The sequence below is a fragment of the Protobothrops mucrosquamatus genome, unplaced genomic scaffold (genome assembly GCF_001527695.2).
Source record: "Protobothrops mucrosquamatus isolate PMUCROS unplaced genomic scaffold, P.Mucros_1.0 scaffold391, whole genome shotgun sequence".
NCBI classification, from domain to species: Eukaryota; Metazoa; Chordata; class Lepidosauria; order Squamata; family Viperidae; genus Protobothrops; species Protobothrops mucrosquamatus.
Genome location: NW_015386723.1, coordinates 550,347 through 553,551, shown reverse-complemented (window position 1 = coordinate 553,551; position 3,205 = coordinate 550,347). Strand labels below are relative to the sequence as shown.

Genomic DNA, 3,205 nt, shown 5'->3' with positions numbered 1-3,205 from the left:
ATGGGTAAGCTTGGTAGTTGACCAGCCTGACAAAATTTAAAAGATCTTTCTAAAAAAAAAAAGAAGGCTAGAATCAGCTCATTAAGACAAAGGCATACAATGCTTAAGAAGATATTCTCCAATGGCAAGCATATCACAAGGAGGATCAGGTGAAAAAGATTCTAGAGAAATGTGAGGTGCAGCTGAATAAACAAATGAGTAACAATTCTTATGTGGAAAATTCCTGCCTCACAACCCACAACCTTAAGAGTCATTAAAACAAAGCCTTAGTGAAGAATTGGGATCATGGAAGAGACCTCTTTAGTTTCTCAGGGAGATGCTCTAACCCAGAGAATGAAAATAGTACGCATGGTAAAAATTAGGGGAAGGAGTCCCGGTAAGGGTTGTGTTCACATTCTCCCTTAATAAATACCCCATCTTGTTACCAAAGGTTGCAACACTAAGCATTGTAATCACATGTGAAATGTTGAGTCAAAGCAGATGAAAAATTCTTTTTAACGTGTGTTGAAAGTGATTGTCTATTAAGTGAGACCCTTCTCTATTAAAAGGCCAGTTAGTTTTTTTAAAAGGAAAACTGCATTCTCAGCAGTTACCAATTTATAGGAATCTAAAAAGCATATTCATTTTCAGAAATAAAATATAAAGAAATAAAATAATGAATGTAGTACTCCTGGTACAGTAAGTGCTTTCTACTTCCTTAAAAAAATCCATATCTTTTGAGCACAGACTTTGAATCTGGGAAAAAGTTAAATAGATGCAGGCCTGTAATTACTTGCATAACTTTTGGGGTGCATTTCAAGACAGCCTACTATGTACTAACATGAGAAGTTTCCTTCCATCCCCAAGTCTTATTTGTCCTCTTGTTTGTGGAATAGCAGGCACACGTAATCCTCCAAACTAGGATAACTGGCAAGTGTGGTTTTATACAGTGAATCCAGTTGAGAAAGCTAAGGGGAAAGCAAGTCAGTTGACATAACCAAAGGAGGAAGGTAAATATCCAACTTCCTTCCTCAATTGAAGCTGTGACCTATATGATCTCAGTGGGAAAAGTGATTGCAGTAACAATCAGATTTGGGGCACTTAAACAGTAAGATTAGGAATTTTCTTCTAGGATCCACAAATGCTTTTAAAAAATCAGATATTTTAATGGTTTCTGGATTCTATTAGCTGGTCTGTAAACAAAGACTGTGATTTTTTTATTATGTAAATATTTGCATAACTATTAAAAAATCAAATACATACACTGATACTCATATTTTGGAATATGAATAAATTGCCAAAAACGGCAATTTACAATGTTTGTAATTCTTGCTACTCATTTTACTAAAGAAGAAATGTTCTTACCGTAGGCTGAACCGACATCTTCAAGGATGCCAGTGTCACCTTTATCTGGTTGCCTTCATAGTCCAGTGCTTCTGCTTCAACAACATGCAAGTCATCTTTAGCACCAACTCCTAAACTAACCTGCATTACAAAATACAATGTTTGAGATGTTGATTCCTTTACCTCTGGAGTACCTCCTACAGTAATCACAAGTGGGGAAAAAATGTAGCTTCATTACTTATCCAGAATTAAATATATCAGCTGAGCACATGCTACCTTAACGAGCTTGCATCTTCAGCAACTAATTGCTGCTTATGCACATCTGAAGATACTTTGCAAAGAGCGTTTTAAGGAACCACAAAGTATGTCCAAATAGCAGTTATAGTCTGTAAGTGTCAAATATGTCTCATGATTCACACCTGAGAAATTCCTAAGGGGGAAAAAAAAACAACCTACCGTTCTTAGAGAAAGTTGATGTTCGTTTTCTTCATCGTTCACCTTAAAGTGGTATGGCTTATCTCCCTTCAGTTCACAGCCTGCAGAAACACGTCGTGACCATTTAATTATTAAAAAGGAAATGCAATTCCATTTCAGACCAAAATACAACGTTTATATAATTACACCTACCTACTACAAAAGTGTTTTACAGAAATGTTTCCCCAAGCCTAGGGCCATGGACACAAATGCCAGAAATCGGGGGGAATTAATCGTGCGTAATGCCAAGTTATTTAGTACAACCGTTTTTAGCATTTTCAGGTAGCGGCCGTTGTTGATCGGCGATTTCTTATTCTGCCTGTAGGCCATAAAAACGTTGCCATCTACCGTTTGCAAGATGCATCACCCCCTACCTACGGAAGCACGTGGCCACCCATCTTTCTTCCCCTAGCCCTGATCCCAGTACAATACTGGCGCCGGCGAGACCATTTCTTGCTATATTCCCCAATCAATCGCTCCTTGGGCCAATTTTTTTTTCCGGCAGGGTCAAAGCTTTTTGTTTCAAACGACCGTATCAGAGCCACGATCGATGCGAGCAACTTCTCCACTATCTGGGTTTTTATAAACCCTGTGCGGATTTGCACAAAAGCTGGGCTTATAAAATGAAATTCAGCCAGCAAAAACCATGGCTTGGCGTGTCGCATTAACAAAAGCAAAAATTAAAAATTAAATAAAAATGAAAAAGGCGGTGCAATAAAACCGCGGAGAGAGAAGAGGCCCACGTCGACCACGTGGCGAGGAAAGCACGGGGTCCAAGCCAAAGCGGCGGCCCGCGGAAATGCAGCGTTTCTCCGCGGCCCGCACGCCGTTTGCTCCCGGCCCAAAGCGGCCGCCTCCGCCCACCAAACCCCGGCCACGGCCACGTGCGGAGGCCCAGCGAAGCAGCCTTCCCGCCCCGGCCGACCCTGCCCTGCAGCGGAAGAGGGCGCCGAAGGGAGACGGCGGAGAATAGAGCACTGCCTGCCGATCTATTACCGAAAAGGAAGGTCTGCGGGCGCAGGGAGCCCATGTTATCCATATCGCTGTCCTCCATGCTGCTTGCGCGCTTTCAAGCACCGGCCTCGGCTGCCGAAGATTCGGGATATAAAGGAGGAGGGGGGTGGGTGGAGAAAAAAAGACTCGAGGACGATGACTCCAACGCCAGCGACCTCTGGGAAAGAACCCGCCGTTTGGCCCTCCCCCTCCCAAGTATATGAAGTCGCAAAATCTCGCGAGAGGAGTCGATTACCGTTGGGCGACTCAGCAGCCGCGATTTTACGCGGGGCCGCCTCGCCATGTGTCCAGAGTGGCTCACGCGGTCGGAAAGGGGAGGTGGGGCTTGGGTACGCCGGGGTGCGCAGGCGCTCTTCCGAAGATGGACCGCGATGGTTTGGAATCCGGAATTCTG

The 3,205-nt window shown here is 43.6% G+C and overlaps 1 protein-coding gene across 1 annotated transcript in view; it reads right to left on the bottom strand.

The window, feature by feature from the left end:
* The window catches only part of NPM1 (nucleophosmin 1), an 11,574-nt gene extending 8,574 nt beyond the window's left edge, over positions 1–3,000 (bottom strand). Inside the window, exons 1-3 of the mRNA XM_015815975.2 lie at positions 2,794–3,000; positions 1,780–1,859; positions 1,345–1,464 (exon numbers count right to left, since the gene is read on the bottom strand). Coding sequence (XP_015671461.1) covers positions 1,345–1,464; positions 1,780–1,859; positions 2,794–2,851 — 258 coding nt within the window. The 5' untranslated portion in view covers positions 2,852–3,000. The remainder of the gene's footprint in view (positions 1–1,344; positions 1,465–1,779; positions 1,860–2,793) is intronic.
* Between the last annotated feature and the right edge of the window lie 205 nt (positions 3,001–3,205).